This window comes from Chrysemys picta, chromosome 8 (assembly GCF_011386835.1).
Source record: "Chrysemys picta bellii isolate R12L10 chromosome 8, ASM1138683v2, whole genome shotgun sequence".
NCBI lineage: Eukaryota > Metazoa > Chordata > Testudines > Emydidae > Chrysemys > Chrysemys picta.
The window spans coordinates 57,592,682-57,608,149 of record NC_088798.1 but is presented as its reverse complement, the minus strand read 5'-3'; the positions used below and the strand labels follow the sequence as shown (position 1 = coordinate 57,608,149).

Genomic DNA, 15,468 nt, shown 5'->3' with positions numbered 1-15,468 from the left:
TTCACCTTCTAGGTGATTTTGACTTCTAATACTGTAGTTCTAAATTCAAGCAGTTTTTTGTGCCCTGTGCATCTAAATATGAAGAATATATATATCCTTGTGTAAGATCTGCAGTATATAAAATATATGGCCATATTGACCCAAACAGCAAACGGTTTAATGTAGCAAACATTGCTTCTATGGCCCAAGTGATGCAAGGCATTTGCTTCTTCGTAATACTCTGTGATATTCACAGAATAATCTTTCAGTTGTATCCCAAGTAGGAAGGTGATAACTGTGCACAGTTACATTTTGAGGGATCCCATCTTGAGTAGATTAAATATAATTAGAGTTAGAACAGTTCTAGCTTTTATAAAAGGGGGGTCAGATTTTTACTTTAAACTCCCATGAAACATGTTGTGCTGGCCTGACAGAGAATTTAAGATCCTTCTTGAACAATTATATTCATACATAGAAGAGAAGTGTACATCTCTATTGTGACCCAGAAATAGTTCTTAATAGCTATGTTTGACATTAGTTTGTTGCTGTATATTCACGTTTTGTGTTCTGAATGTATTCACAACAGTCCTGATGTTTGTAATTCTAGAAGCAGTTGTCACTGTGAGCGTCTCAAAACAGGAGTCGCCAGGACTCAGAGAGCAAGTTTGAGGAGTATTAGCTGCCAAGCAATTATCAGTTCCTGAGAGGAAATTGTGGGGGGCAAAAAAAGTGAACTGAACAGTAGGCATAGAGCTCATGTGCTGGTGCCATTTGCTTCAACTTGATCACTTAAAAAATGGAGCCATATACTCAATAAATAATTCTAGATTGACAATAATCTCCGTGCTGAGAACAGCTGGGGTATCGAAATGATGTGATTCATTGCTTCAGTCTAGATTGTGTTCGGTTAACCTGACTAACATTTTATTGGTTTCCATGTCATATGGCACATGCACTGGACTGGAGCTCATTTTAATTTCCACCTAAATTACAAAACTGTTTGGATTTTTTTAGAGGTGTAGAGGGGGCAAGTACCACTACTGTCTGCATACTTGCCCCTTCTGGTACTCTGAGTGTTTAGTTGAGAGGTGAACCTATAGGGGGAACAGTACATACCTTTTAAAAAAGGAGAAGGTGAAAAGAGACTAATACGCTGAAAGCGTTACCCAGATGCATCACTCTGTCCCACTGGAGTGCAGAGGCTGAGGAAGTTGAATTGCGGACAATGGGATCTTGGACACTCTTGTTTTACAGGTTCGTCTAATTATGAAGGCTTATTCATTCATTAGGGAGAATGTTCCTCGGGTCCTGTCTTCAGCCAAGGAGAAGTCAAGTGAGTAACTTACCCCTGCTTCCACTAGATGTTTTTGGATAATTTGTTTTACTCTTCGCTTCCTGAGTCCTCCTTCCTCTAGGGGTGAAATTCACCCATATACATATGGTCAGCCGAAGACTTCTGTGCACCATTTATAGTCTCAGATGTAAGTGAGTCTTTAATGTGGCTAGAGAGGTGCCTGGGCTCTGTGGTGGCCCTCTGCATAGAAGTGACTTTCACCCAGGGTGACTGAGTTATTACAAAGAAGTAGAATTAGAACTAGTTTTAGAGAGACAGTAAGTTGACCAAGACATCTAGGGGTTTTCTACGTGCTTTTAGTGCCGGGGGATCTTGCTACCACTGGGACATCCACAAGAAATGGTAGAGGGGACTTCGGTGTAATGCTTCAATCCAAAGGACAGCACCTCTAAGAGGGCAGTAGCCCATCTAGAACTGCACAGTAAAGTTAGCATGGAATAAGAGCCCAGATGTTGGTGTAGGACTTGGTCTGCCGACATTCTGGCCCTGAGGTACACATGATATCAGTAATCATGACACACCGGCAATAACTCCTTTAAAAATGTGACTGTGTGTAATGACTGCCAATTTAACAACATTGTGCACCGAGTGGCTGCGCTGGTTTCTCTGAACTACATGTCCCAAGCAGAATTCCTGCTAATTACTAATCTGTTTTCCCTCTGTTCTTTTTCTGGCAATCTAAGGATTCTGCCTCCTTTACTAAAGTCTTCAGGGTGATGGCTAGTGAGGAGGCCTAGGTTAAGTAGGCAGAAGGCTAGTGAGGGAAGCACCATGCCTTCAGTGTGCTGAATGCTTCACTACCAAATACTCTTTTGCTCTTTCAGGCACCGTCCCAGTTCCCCAAGTTACCCAGTATCTGTACTTCCTCTTCGCTCCCACCCTCATCTACAGGGACAACTATCCGAGGTAATGTCAGCAACACTGATATCTTTATGTAGTATTCTAGAAGTCTGAGCTGATGTTTAATGACTCCAAAGTGGGAACTACCCCCACTTTACTGAGGTACAGAGAGATAAGGTGAGTTTCTGCAGGTCCTATGCCAAACTACTGGCAGGGCTGGAAATAGCACCCCAATGACTTGACTCGGACCTGCCCTCTGCTAACCAATCTCTAGGTATTTTAGGAGCTTTTCTGAAAAACTGTCTAGAGTTAGATCTAGGAATGAAACAACCAGATGCTGAATGTCTTTAGAAAGAAAGGGAACTGTGAAGACTAGTCCCTTAGATTTTAGTTAAATTTGAGTATCTGCCATAATATGGAGTTGTTAAGCAGCTCCATCTCTTGGATTTGAGAAGGAACTACAGATACTTCTTAAATACACTTAGCCCAGGAGTTCTCAAACTTTCATAGTATGGGGCCCATTTTAGTGGCACTGTCTAGTAGACTAACCTTCTCCCATTCACAGTCATTCAGACTACCATCTCCTTATGTGATTGCATATGTCTATGGCAACTACAGCAATTTCTTACATGAGAAAGTAATATATTTTGCTGTCTTAATGCACTTTACAGCTGGCAATAAGGAGGACCCATGAGCTTTCTATAGACCATCAATATTCCACAGACTAAACCTCTAATTTAAACTTTAATTTAGTTCTGTGCTCAAGGGATGGGATGGTTACAGAATACAGTTGTACTGGGTGAAATCCTTGCTTCTCCAAAGGAAGAGTTTGTTAGATGTAACATTGTGCTCTTTCTCTTTGTAGGAATCCCATGATAAGATGGGGTTATGTAGCTACCAAGTTTGCACAGGTGAGTCTAGTTTAATTTTTGATCATCTTAATACATGTCCAGAGAATTCTCAGACTCTATCAAATGGAATTGTCGGGCACTTCCTGCTTGAGGCCTCAGCTTATGTGAATTATTCAGCAATCAGCTTCACCGGAAAAATACAGAAGCCCTTCTAGTGATTTAAGAAAAGAAAACTCTCTGATCCCTGCTATTATATTAATATTTGTACCCTGAAATATTTTGTCAGATACTCGTCTAACTCATTTTTAAGAAAAAAATATTTCTACTAGTTGCCTCCTTCAGTGAGTTGACTCGATATTTTATCCACCCTCTGATGAAATTCTGTCATAATTTCAGTTAGGGATTGACTTTTCCTTAGCTTTGATTCTCGACCATTGGCTTTTATATTGATGCAGAGGGCAATAGAAACACCAGTATGCATTTTACCAATATACTGTGGATACTAGAGAAGGGCTAATTACCTGGCACAACAAAGAATTGATCTGAGCCTTTGCCTTAGTTTTGAACCACACCCTTTTTGGAAAAGGTGGTTTACCACTTCAAGTGCTCCAGAAAGAAACACAAGTGCCAGTATATCTCTTGATCTCCAGCTCTCTTTTGAAGACTTGAGGTTTTGATAGTTCAAGCCAAGCTTTTGGATGCTTATCTGAACATTAAACTTTGTTACTTGTTTTATCATTTGAATGGCCATACCTTATCAAAGTAAATAACTTTTAGTTAGTTAGTTCAACTGAGATTGGTGCAGAGGACACTTACACTTCTGTATTCTCACCTCACTTTTTCTCTAAACCTAGCACTGATCAAGATTTTGTGAGTTTGGGAAGGCAGTGTGTGTACGTTTGTGGGGGCAGTGACAAACTGCGTCCTTTGCCCCATGTGCTTCAATGAGCACAGTTCATTGTTTCTTGCTGTAGTCCAAAGAAACTTCCAGGTCAAGTTTTATTGGACCCTCAGCGTGGTGTGACCTGGAATTCTGCCACTTCACAAGGAATCCTTCTTTGCATCTAAATGGCACTAACAAAGGGGCCCAGCTCCCTCTTGATAGGCTGTTCTTGATGTGGAAGGAAAGGGGTGAAAAAACGTGTACTCTAGTTGCGGTACGGTATGTGCATTTATAATGGGGCTTAGGTGAGCTGAAAAGCCAATTATAAAGTGAGTCAGGGTGTTCATCCAGTCAAATTACTGTATTGACAGAACTTCCCTGTCTTAAAACTTTGAATTGGGAGTCGCCTGATGAACCAAAACCAGGTTTTTGAATGGCCTGGCCTGTTGTAAATCTTCTCAGATGGAAGAGAAATGAAGATTATAATATATATGAAGTAAAGATCATAATATATAATGTGTGCTCAGCTCTGTCTCAATGTCTTGGTTAGATCCAAATTGTGAGATTTCTCACTTGTATTTTGGGCATCGGCATAAAACTACTCAGCTTCATCATCTGCTAGCACTGTATTAGAACTGCTCAGAGCTGCCACATCAATAGGTGGACTTGGAGAAATTTATAAAGCTACTCTGGCAGAACAGTGACAATGCACTGACGTTACCACATCAGTTATCTGGGAACAATGCTCCAACATTAATTGAAAATAAAAAATTAGAATATTGTGGGAGTTTCATTAATATTGTCTCTAATCCCAAAAGTCTGTGGGTGGTGCCAAGTTCGGGGTGGTGCCATTGTTTCTCTCCCTTCTGCAGAGAGTTGCGATGTTACAAGTTTTACTTGTGCATTAATTTTTCTTATGGAGTGTGACTGCTCTTGTGCTGCAGGTGATTGGTTCGCTTTTTTATGCCTACTACATCTTTGTGCGACTCTGCATCCCTCCATTTCGGAACATAAGTCAGGAACCCTTCAATCTGCGAGGGCTGGTCCTCTGCATTTTCAATTCCATCCTGCCAGGTGAGACCCAGGTGGCTGTGCAACATTACAACCTTCCTCCATTTCCCACCCAGGCTAGACTTGTAAAAGGAGGGTTAAGAGAAGGTGCCAAACTCCTGCTCACAGGATTTATGTGAGATGGGTGTTTTTTCATAGGGAGGGGAGAATTGGTCACTATAGCAGATATGGTTGCCCTGCAGTGCACCTATCCTGTGATAACTAAGAAGATAACTTGCTGTTCTGTTGTTAAATAAGACTTTCTCCATGAAAGTTCAGCAATGAGATATTATAGCTTGAGGGCACGAGAGATTCAAACAGAACTTCAAATTTTAATTCTGGCTCCTTTGTCAACAGTCTCTGCACCATAGAGCAACCTTTGTGTGTCTTGTGTGGTGAGGTACCCTTTAAAAATGATAGTTATAGATTGAGTAATACAAAATCTGGTTCCTCCTGTTAAACCTGTTTGCAGCAGATACAGTTTGATGGCTGTGTTTATGTATCCCTGGTCACAGATGAGTAAACAACAGATGTTGTGAAATGAGTCTGGGTGTTTTTTGTTCTGTATCCCCAGGTGTTCTGATTCTCTTCTTGGTCTTCTTTGCATTCCTTCACTGCTGGCTTAATGCATTTGCTGAGATGCTGCGCTTTGCAGACAGAATGTTCTACAAGGTAACAAGGTCTTTCTTCTGCAATGTCTGTAGATGTTGCTGCTGTTCTCCTCAGATGCTATCTTTGTTAATCAACCCCAAATGAAATGATTTTAGTTTTATGAAGTTCCTAGAATTGCTTTCTCCAAATGAAATAGGGTCAGGAGAGGAAAAGAACTTCAGAAAGCTCTGCTGCATGAGACATCCTAGCAGCAGAAATGCTACTGATGTTCATTGTAGGGGAACTTCCTTCTCCAAAGTCCCCCTAGATCAGGATTGAGGCATCCCAGTTGGGTATTGTGGAGGAAACTTGGGCTGCCAATGCCTGTATTACGTCTCTGTGAGTAAACAGGACTGTTCAGCCACCAGAACTGTCAAATCTTTTCATTAGCATGACCATAACTTAAATTTTTCATTCTGTTTGACCACTGCAGTTCCATAGAACTCGGTTATTGGAGTAACTGTCATACCCCTGAAAGATAAAGATGCTACAAATGCCATAACCTGTGAAATCTTGCAATGCAACTTGTTAAATTAACTGGGATGATAGATTGTGTGGCTAGAACAACTAGTCTCCTCAAACATTTTCAAACTTAGTTTTCAAAAAAGAGTTAATGGAAGACCTGTCACTAACGCCAACTATGTGCCCTCTTCTCCCCTTTAACTGTGTGTGTTTCAGGATTGGTGGAACTCCACATCGTATGCAAACTATTACCGAACATGGAATGTGGTGGTACATGACTGGCTGTATTACTACGCTTACAGGGACTTTCTGTGGGTGAGCAGCAAGCAGACTTGGTCCTCATTCTTTACCTCTCTTTGAAACACTATGGCATCTTTTTCTAAAAACGTAAGGGGGTGGGTGTAAGAGGGGAGCTAACACCATTCCTCGTGAGAAAATAAGTAGTAGTTTGCATTGCTAGAGTCCTCATTGGCTTTGGAAGGGCACTGATGTGGAGAAGCGCCCTGGAATAGCTTTCATCCAACAAGGTTATTTCTGCAATTATGCAGAAATCACTGAAGAGGATGACAAAGGAGGAAAATGTGGTGAAGTGTGAATTAATGTAGTGGTGTAGGAATGGAATCCATATTAGAACTTTGTAAATTGTTGTGAATAAATGAATGTTCAGTAAAAGCTCCTCCCTATTTCTATGCCAATTTTACGGAAGCCAATATCTTATCCTGTAGAGGTGCAAAAAGGCCTTGCTTTTTGATTGATCCGATGACTAACAAAAAGAGTCAGTGACTGACAAACTGGTGATCTGCTGACCTTTGAGGGGGAGATCACAAAGCCTTTCCTGCAGGATGGGAGGGGGGGGAGACTTAGGTTAAAAATTTAACTATAGACAAACTAGTAACCTGATTGTGAAACGCTGCTTCATAGTGCATTCAGGGATGTGAATGACCAAATTCAGTGTCTTGGTATGGGCAGCCACTTATGCATGTTAGGAGAACCATTGAGTTTACTGATCTACTCACATGCATAAAGTGCAGGACTGTGGCCTAATCTAACGCTTTAATGAAAGGTAACAACAGAACCTAATAGTATGTTGGTTCACAGAACTGTTATATTCTGGCATGGTAATATGTTATTTGAATAGATGAGCGTTGGTGTGTTTTTATATTTCATGTGCATTCTCAGGAAATGAGAAGCAGAGTAAAAATCCCCCAAAGAATAGACACTTTCCTTAATCTAAGGAATCTGTAATGTATATGGCATTTTAAAGCTCCTCGTGCATAGCAGGGGCAGACTCTAACTAGTCCATTAAAATTACTTTAAATGTATTAACCTCCAGTGTAAAATAGAATAAAGTATAACAGAACAGCTCTGTATTTGATATCTTCCCCCCACCCCTCTTCCCATCACCAGTTCTTTGGTAAGAAGTTCAAAGCTGCTGCTATGCTGTCTGTCTTTGCTGTCTCAGCTGCCGTACACGAGTATGTCCTGGGAGTCTGCTTTGGTTATTTTTATCCAGTCCTCTTCTGCCTCTTCATGTGCTTTGGAAGTAAGTCACCAGGAAAGCATTTGGTAAAAAATAAAATATACAGCTGGAGTAAAGTCCAGAGACTAAAATGGTGATGAGGCTCTGTTGGGCTAGTTGCTATTCAAACACTTGCAGAAATGTTTCCTGTAGAAGAGTTCCAGCTGGAGAACCAAATCCTGCAAACACATGTGTCCAAGGAGTCACATTAAAGAGTTACTTATGTGTTTTCAGGATTGGGGTCCAAGGAGGCAAGGAATATAAGGGTGAGGGAAATTGTATTGCTATACAACTAGCCATATACATATTCCCATGTATATAAAACATACCAAGTTAATGTATATAAAATTGGGCAGTGAAGTTATAATAACATAACTTTTCCCTTTAGCCAGCCCCTCAAGGATGAGTTACCACACTTCTGCCTAGTAGCCAATATTTTTATTTTTAAAGCCATAGCCTGAGGGAGTAGTTGCTCAGTTTTTATCTTGCTACAGTGACTGATGTGTATAGGTGTAGCCTTCCAGCATTGAGTTGGAGGATGGCATCTTCCCTTTCCCCTGCCTCTTTTTGTGGGAGCATGAGTGCAAAAGTGTTTACTTTGTGGGTGGTAATTGTTACGGAGCAGGTACAGTGCAGATGTTCACAGCTGCCTCCCACCCCCTGCTCTGCCAGTGTTCTTCACTCCTCTGCTGTAGCACACTACCACTCCCGTTCTAAACTGAGGCTGCCAGATGGACCTGGTAATCTTGTAGGGAATAAACCTGCCAACGTGATACATATCACTTGTGAAAGAAGATAATGAGCATGCTTTCCTGTGCTGTATGGACTTTTCCCATAATGTGCCATCAATACAGTGGAGATGGAAAGCAGACCGATGATCAAACTAATTTAGTGGAAATGAAAGGAGAATGTGAGACTTATTGACTCTTAATGTGGGTTAAAACCTGAGCTTGCAGATGTCCTGAATAGCGCACCTTGATGACTTTCTATTTCCTCTTCCAGTGGTTTTCAACTTCATTCTTAATGACCGTCGGAAAGGGCCCATTTGGAATGTGATCATGTGGACCTCTCTCTTCCTGGGCCAGGGTGTCATAATTTGCCTTTACAGTCAGGAGTGGTATGCACATCAGTATTGCCCCCTGAAAAATGTGAGTGATTAACCTTTGATTCTGGAATAACTAAGTGTACAGACAATGAGAAGGGACAAGCCTGGCTTGTGTAAAGGACAAAAGATTAGTGAGAGTCAGCCTTATGGGGAAAAGGGCGAGAAATTCTAATATGGTAGAGGAGAGCAGGAATGGACTGATGTGGCATAATCTGGAAAATGGGGGTGATGATGTAAAGAAGTTGGTTTCTATTTCACTCTTACTGTTTTTAAACTTATGACATGAGCCCAATAACAAAAACTCCAGAATAGTACAAAATTTGAGACATAACTCTTACATGATTACTGACCTTTGAGATCATTTTGGAGAAGGGCTGACTCTACTAACAGAAATTAGAGAAGGTCTCTGGCTGACAAAAACTCAAGGATCTAGTATTTTACTGCCCATTGTTCACCATCTCTCCCCCTCCCCCTCTCCCTCCCCCTCCACACATACACACGTTTTCAGTTTTACTTTGTAGGGTCACTTCTTTAAAGAAGTTTAAACAGTACATTTTATTTCACCCTGACTGTCAGTTTTCAAGTAGTGGGCTTATGTCCTTTAAACTCAGAGCACTTTAATCCGTTCAGGCAATATGTACTAGTATTACAGTGCAGGGGGGGCAGCATGCTCAGCCTCCAGGATGAGGAGAAACAGTTGTGGGATTTTGGTTTTTTGTTTTGTTTTTGTGTTTTGGGGTGGGGATTTTTGTCTTGTGGGTTGTTGTGGTTTTTGCGTTGGTTGGGTCTGTAGGGAATTTCCCCTTGCCTTCAGCAGTGGCAGTTGTAAAATAGGGAAAATAGAAACATGGTTATAAAGTCAAACATAGACAACTTCGCTCCTAAACACAAACCCTTCAGTGTTTGAGTAGTCTTGATAGCTCAACCTGTCTTGCACAGCACCTTGAAAAGGCATTCAAACCTATTCAGCAAGGTTTTACCTGAAGCCCATTCTAAGTGGGCTCAGAATTCAAGGTCTGGTCCTAAGTTCCCTCTAAGCTGCGCAGCTGCCTATTAAGCCCCATGCAGGGGCTCAGGGCTGCAGCGGGGAGAGATGCCTCTCCCCCAGCACGGACCTGCTGGGGAAGAGGCGCCCCTCCCTGCTGGCCGCAACATGGACCTGCCCTGGACTTGCTGGGACTGGGGGAGAGGCGCCTCTCCCTTGGCCCGGCCCAGGACTGCCGGAGTTGCCACAGCCGGGAGAGGCACCTCTCCCCCTGCCCCGAGCTGCTATAGTGAGAGAGAGCTGGAGGGAGTTTTTTCTCTCTCTCCCTCCACTGCAGCCCCTGGGCAGCCTGAACCCCCAAACCCTCATCCCTGGCCCAACCCCAAAGCCTGCACCCCAACCCTCTGCCTCAGCCCTGAGCCCCCGTCCTGAACCCCTCAGCCCTGGCCCCACCCCAGAGCCTTCACCCCTAGCCAGAGCCCTCATCCCCTGCACCCAACCCTCTGCCCAGGCCTGAGCCCCCTCCCGCACCCCAAACCCCTCATCCCCAGCCCCACCTCAAGCCCGCATCCCCAGCCAGAGCCCTCATGCCCCCCCACACTCCAACCCTCTGCCCCAGCCCTGAGCCCCTTCCCACACTCCGAACCCCTCGGCCCTACCCCCACCACATGAATTTTGTTATGTTCACCAATATGAAGGTGATGTGTCACACATCACCTCCATATTGGTGCACATAACAAAATTCATTCTGTGCATGGATGTAAAAAATGAGAGGGAACACTGGTTTCTCTCTTCCCTCCCCCCCCCCCCCACTTCCCCCCACCCCATTACAAATATGTCGTCTCTGCAGTTTTTGTATTCATTTCCTGTAGTGGTAGCTATCACCCAGAACTGACTCCTGGCATGAAATGATCAGCTGCTGTTTTAGATCTGTCTTTGAAGACCGATGAATAGATTTTTGCAATGGCAATAGACTAGACCAGGGGTCGGCAACCTCTGGCACACGGCTTGCCAGGGTAAGCACCCTGGCGGGCCGGGCCAGTTTGTTTACCTGCCGCGTCAGCAGGTTCGGCCGATTGCAGCTCCCACTGGCCGATGGGGGCTGTGGGAAGCGGCGCGGGTGAGGGATGTGCTGGCCGCAGCTTCCCACCGCTCCCCATTGGCGAGCCGCATGCCAGAGGTTGCTGACCCCTGGACTAGACACTCATGTTTACCTGAAAAAATGTCTGGCCTCCACCCTGCTGTCAGAATCAGTCATGGCCTCCATGACTCAGATGTGAGAATGTGTGGTGTTGCTGGCTTTTCCTTTAAGGGGAGTGCGAACAGAAAAGGTTACTTGACTTCAATAGACAGTACAATAATGTCCACCACGACATGTCCATGACTAACATGCTGCCTCTCTTCTATTGTCTTCTAGCCCACGTTCCTGGACTATGTGAAACCACGTTCCTGGGATTGTCATATTCAGATTTAAAACCATTAAACCCAGCTTTCATCTTACCTCCCGTATCTGAAGATCAGCCTGTGCTCCTCCAAGGACAGGGACCAATGACATAATTCACTTCAAATCTTTTTTAAGGGAAGTTGTGCCTCCTGATTATTGGAGATAAACTGTTTTTGTAACTTTACTGAGGCAGCCCAGTTGAAGTGGACTGCAGCAGGCGTCCAGGTAGCTCTCATTGCACACCGCTCTAGTCAGTCATTCCCATGTCAGTTATGAAACACTGAGATGAAGGTCATGTCCATTGGAATTTTGCTACTCTTCATCCAGACAGTAGATCGTCTGGTCAGACTAAGTAGAGCTCAGCGGTAGCCTCTGTTCATCTGTTTCTTAGACATTCCTTCAGAGTTGTTTCCTCCTTCGGTAACTGGAGACGTCTACAGAATTTGTATGCTCTTTGGAACCCTCCTTGTTGCTATGGTAGTATTATGTGACAGAGCAACATGTCTTTGCATCATAGTCCAAGTATTGGTGGATGGCTTTCTATGTCCTCTGTCTGGAATTACTTTCCACAGACAGTACATAGGGATTGAAAATGGGCTGGGGAAAGTTAATTTTTAATGCTGAAGACTTTTTCTTTCTGTGGTTGCAGTGAATGATCAGTTGCTACTGGCTATATGAAGATATTTGCTATACTCAAAAGTAGGGCCCTGAGTGCATACATTCTTAAAAAACCAAAAACTTTTATTATACTAAAAAAGCTCAAGATTGGCCTCTAAATCACAAGAGCCTGACCTCTTTGGCTGTCAGAATTCCAACTACAGCTCTTCTGCCCCTTGGCTTTTTCCTATTGTGCTCTGAAGCTCATGTGACTATGAGCAGTAGGAGTTTGCTTTTTCTGACAACTTCCCTCCCTGTAGCCCCTAGACTAATCAATTATCTTAGGGGGATACAAAACTGTCAAATTAAAGTCAAAAGTTGTTACTGTGCATGTGCACTTACTATTCTGCATGTTAGTATGCATTGAGTATTATGGAGCAGTTTGAAAAAATCCCATTGATTTCAGTGATTTGTATTCTCATTCAAATGGCTCCACTGTATACAATGCCCGTTAATCTTGCCACATGTTGACAAGATGCTCCATAATGGCTTCCTGACACAAAAGCAGTTGGAAATAAGGGGATGAATCAAAGCCTTCCCCCCCACGCCCCCCATCACTCTAAATCACTACTTTTACAATGGAAAGCCACATCTCCTTTGGACTGTTGCATCAAAAATATATGGAGTCAGGAAAAGTTCATGCCCTGCTTTGGGAGGGAGAGGGGACCATTGCACTGCTACAAGGAGAGAGAGACTGATAAATGGATATTCAAACTGGGAATATTCTCTTTACCACAGCAGTTGCACATGATTGTATCTCATTGAAGTTCCCTTCCAGTTACTGTCTGCTTCCCTTTCTATATGGAGATGTCAGTTCTGCACTCTAGGTTACAAATTAGTTCAGAAACTAACCATATAACTCCTGTTTATCTGAATGGCATTTATTCATTTAAGTGATGCACATCAGGGACACAATTGAACTGTATCCTACAGTAATTACAACTTCCATTGCAGGAAGGAGCTGAGTGATAGAGAACAACTTGGGTTTCATTAAGTACTGTAATTTCACAGTTACTCAAATGTTTTTTAATGGCATTTTTCTGAGTGGCGAGTTGATCCTGTGCCCAGGCATGGCTACCAGTGCTGACAATGGGACTCTGTTCAACTGTGTTGGGAAAGCTATTTTCGAACCTGAGTTAAAACATACCTTCATCAGAGCCAACTATTTTGATTTTAAGTATTTTTATCTTAGTTTTCAGTTTCTGTCTAATAGGTAGGTCTCCTGCTCTCATTAAAAGGACACAACCAGGTCAAATCCCTGACAAATTCAGGTTTTGAATGTATAGGGTGGATTTTTTTTTAATTCAATGAAAGCTTGTACTAAATATAAAAACTCTTAATTGTTTTCATGATTTTTTTTTAAATTTTAGTAGAAAGAGTTTAACAAATGTGTGCCCCCAAACATAGGACATTTGTGCTAGTATATAAGAGCCTGGAGGTGAAAATCATTAGAAACTTTACTCTGTTTGTTGGTTTTTTACTTCCACTAGTTGAGCTTGAACAGTAATAATGGAAAGTAAATTAGACCTTTTTAAAAAAAAAAATGTGGTGCTAGTAAAATAATTTTAAGAGATTATTTTTAACCTGATAGTGTCCTTTTTAAAAATAGCTTTGTGGTCAGATAGTAGCACTTCTCTTCCATCTGAGATGAATTGAAGTCAGTACACTTTAATCATAGTTCTTAAAATGCAATGTACTGTTTATGTATGGAAATCCTTGCACTCCCCTGGGGTATGATGGATTAGAGGCTTGGGTTTCTTGAAGCCTATGTCTGATTCCTGCTACTGTGTCTCAGTGTTCTCAAAAGAAGGAAGAATTGTATTTTGAGTCTTCTCTGCCTACTAGTAGGACTCTAGGTATAACTCTCTGGTGCCAGTTTACCTATAATGTAGAATCTTGAGCGTTACTATGTCAATAACCTCAATGCTTGGAGCCAAAGGATTAAAATATTGCAAGCAGAAGCCAGTCATTATACAGGCATGTTCAATTGCTGTAACTGGCCTTTTTTTCTTGACACATTCAGTTCTTACCTTATAGGTCAAGTCATCTGAAACCATGCCTTTAGAGAGCATTAACAAGTACGCTACTGACCATTTTTGCTATTTGTTGACTTATTTAGTGAGATTTGATATCAGCTTGAAATTCAGTTTTCATGATTGCCTTGGGGAAATACTTAAGGCCTTAGACTTTCTAGCAAAATTATTGTACATTGCTGGGCTAAATGGGAATTGAAGATATTACCCTGTTCATTTGAAGAGGTTTTTTTGTTTGTTTTTTGTAGGCCATAGAATCCCAGAGCTAGCAGTGTGGTGGTCTGGCCAGTGATTTGGCCACTTAACACTAACAACCTATTTGAATTCTTACTGTATACACATATTAAGTGTTCTTTGTAAAATTGTGAAGCTTACTTCCACTATCTCTTAACCATCCATGAAATGGGAAGCTTCCATTTTGGAATGCCTGCCAATACAACTCAACTTACTGCTCAGTAACATCACAGAAATCAGTATTAATGTGGTGAGATTTTTGTACCCAGTTTCTTGCACATATGAAATATGTAATAGTTCACAAGGGTATTGTATATTTGTCCTTGTAAGAGAACTGTAGATTCATACAGAATCTTCATACCTAATGTGTCCTTTTTGCTGCTTTTAAAAAAACCCATCAAGCTATCTAGCTTCCTGCGTGAAGATGGCTTTAGAATTGAAAGAAATCCTGCCTTTGATCTCTTAAAACTGTACACTGTTCAATAAGGATTATCAAAATAAGCCTAATTATTTTTACTTGCTGTGAAGAAATCAGTGATTTGAGGCAGGGTACCTGGGATGGGAAGAGGCAGTATCAACCTATTAATGGAACGTGAATCATTTGGCTTGAATCTTTGAATGTAAATGAGCTGGAAGGAGGGAATGGTTTAAATGTGCCCTCTGAGAGAGCATGCATTCTTTTCAGATGTCTCAGGGTTATGCATCTAGTCAGCAGGATACCTGCAAGTCTCTACCCAGTGCACTGGTGTCTTTGCTGTTAAGAGTAGTCGACAACCCTACTAGTCTCCTTCCTGGAGCAGACAGATTCTAATCTCTTTAGTCGGAAAGAGTGGGTGGCAGAAAGAATTAAGTGTAAAATACCACTGAGTAGAAGAAACTAAAGTGCACTCTACCTGTGAGTGGTATGGACAACCTCTAGTGTTATTGAGGCTGGAATAGCTGCCAAGAGATGCCTGTGGTGGGAGATGTGATTCTGTTACTGTCTGCAATGTATTAACCTGTAAAATGTTCTGTCATGCAGAAACGCGGTTTATATAATTTACTGTATTTCAGCAGTCAAAATATATTTTGCTATCTAGGAAAGGTGTGTGTGTCTGTTCTCTCCAGTGTCCCCTAGGGCCTGTGTTACTGTGGGGGACAGGTACAAGCTGCACCCCACCCTACTGGAGTTGGGGGGAGGGTGAAGAGCATTGTTCTTGGATGTTGAGGCAGCAGGGGTGAGAGACTTTTTTCCTCCTCCAGTCTATGTATCACGTTCCCGCTGGAGCCGGGCTCTGGGTACCAGGCAGCCACCGGGGCAACCCCTGCCTGCTCAGCAAGCACCCTGATAACCTATTGCATAGAGTCCTTGTGTGCCCGCTCTGGAGCACTCTGGGATCTGTTGCAAAGCATTGTGGAGGGATATTGGAGGAGGGAGTGAT

General features: G+C 42.4%; 1 protein-coding gene across 2 annotated transcripts in view; it reads left to right on the top strand.

The window, feature by feature from the left end:
* Positions 1–15,130, top strand: part of SOAT1 (sterol O-acyltransferase 1) — a 49,264-nt gene extending 34,134 nt beyond the window's left edge. For both annotated transcript variants that reach the window (XM_005290772.4, XM_005290773.4), the window contains exons 8-16: positions 1,234–1,312; positions 2,158–2,239; positions 3,039–3,084; positions 4,852–4,981; positions 5,532–5,629; positions 6,287–6,385; positions 7,478–7,613; positions 8,592–8,737; positions 11,097–15,130. In XM_005290772.4, coding sequence (XP_005290829.2) covers positions 1,234–1,312; positions 2,158–2,239; positions 3,039–3,084; positions 4,852–4,981; positions 5,532–5,629; positions 6,287–6,385; positions 7,478–7,613; positions 8,592–8,737; positions 11,097–11,153 — 873 coding nt within the window. In that variant the 3' untranslated portion in view covers positions 11,154–15,130. The remainder of the gene's footprint in view (positions 1–1,233; positions 1,313–2,157; positions 2,240–3,038; positions 3,085–4,851; positions 4,982–5,531; positions 5,630–6,286; positions 6,386–7,477; positions 7,614–8,591; positions 8,738–11,096) is intronic.
* The last annotated feature ends 338 nt before the right edge of the window (positions 15,131–15,468 follow it).